General features: G+C 39.4%; 1 protein-coding gene across 1 annotated transcript in view; it reads left to right on the forward strand.

The window, feature by feature from the left end:
* The window catches only part of LOC119732375 (retinoschisin-like), a 4,909-nt gene continuing 4,076 nt past the window's right edge, over positions 1–833 (forward strand). The window contains exon 1 of the mRNA XM_038205881.1: positions 1–44. Within this exon, the coding sequence (XP_038061809.1) occupies positions 18–44 (27 nt within the window). The 5' untranslated portion in view covers positions 1–17. The remainder of the gene's footprint in view (positions 45–833) is intronic.

Consider the following 833-nt stretch of genomic DNA (forward strand, 5'->3'; position numbering starts at 1 on the left):
TCATTGCATCTGTGACAATGGACGGAGCAGTTGCTTGGATTCTGATGGTACCAGCACTGTCAGGTAGGTGAAAGTTTTGAATTTTGTGAATGATTTTATTCAAACAACCCCTCCCAAATAAAGACAATCATACCAATGATAATATAATAATAATGTAGTAACCTACCACCACTTTGGTGGATCTGGAAAAATATATATGGTGAGTGTTCAAAGAATGTTAAGTATTCCGTTTTCAATCAACATGTTTTCAATATAATAATTTACAATAAATGACAATTATTGCGGTTCATAAAACAGTGACTGTCTTCCACTCGATCTGCCCACCAAAGTTTTCTACCAGCGCAATCAGTACACAGTAGATACGTCATTGTTTGTCAGATAAAATGCAGTATGCATTTCTTTCAAAAATAAGTGTTAAAAAAGAAAGAGATGCTGTTGCTTTTGTAATTTAATGATGCACGCAGAAGGCCAATTAACTGGTGCTTATGTGCTGTGTGTAATCTATTGTAGGCAGCAAACCTGCATTTGGTACTCATTGACACTCCACCAATAGTTATTCTGTTTCAACTTGGAGCCTTAGTCGGCAAATCAACCACCAGATCAAAATACGGACGAGCAACACGGACGTTCCTAGATGGGATTGGGGTAGTGTGAATGGAAGTGGCATTTCTCAGCAAAACCGTGTCAGTCGGCAGATATGCCGCGACCATTAGTGCCAACTATTTTCATAAGATCGTCCACTTTAAACAGCCCCCAAAAAATACACAGAGGGTGTCCAACCCCTTCAGACTGTTTATATATTTTTGCGTGGCCCGGTGACCGAAAAAAGGCTG

The sequence above is a fragment of the Patiria miniata genome, unplaced genomic scaffold (assembly GCF_015706575.1).
Source record: "Patiria miniata isolate m_02_andy unplaced genomic scaffold, ASM1570657v1 HiC_scaffold_1, whole genome shotgun sequence".
Lineage (NCBI taxonomy): Eukaryota > Metazoa > Echinodermata > Asteroidea > Valvatida > Asterinidae > Patiria > Patiria miniata.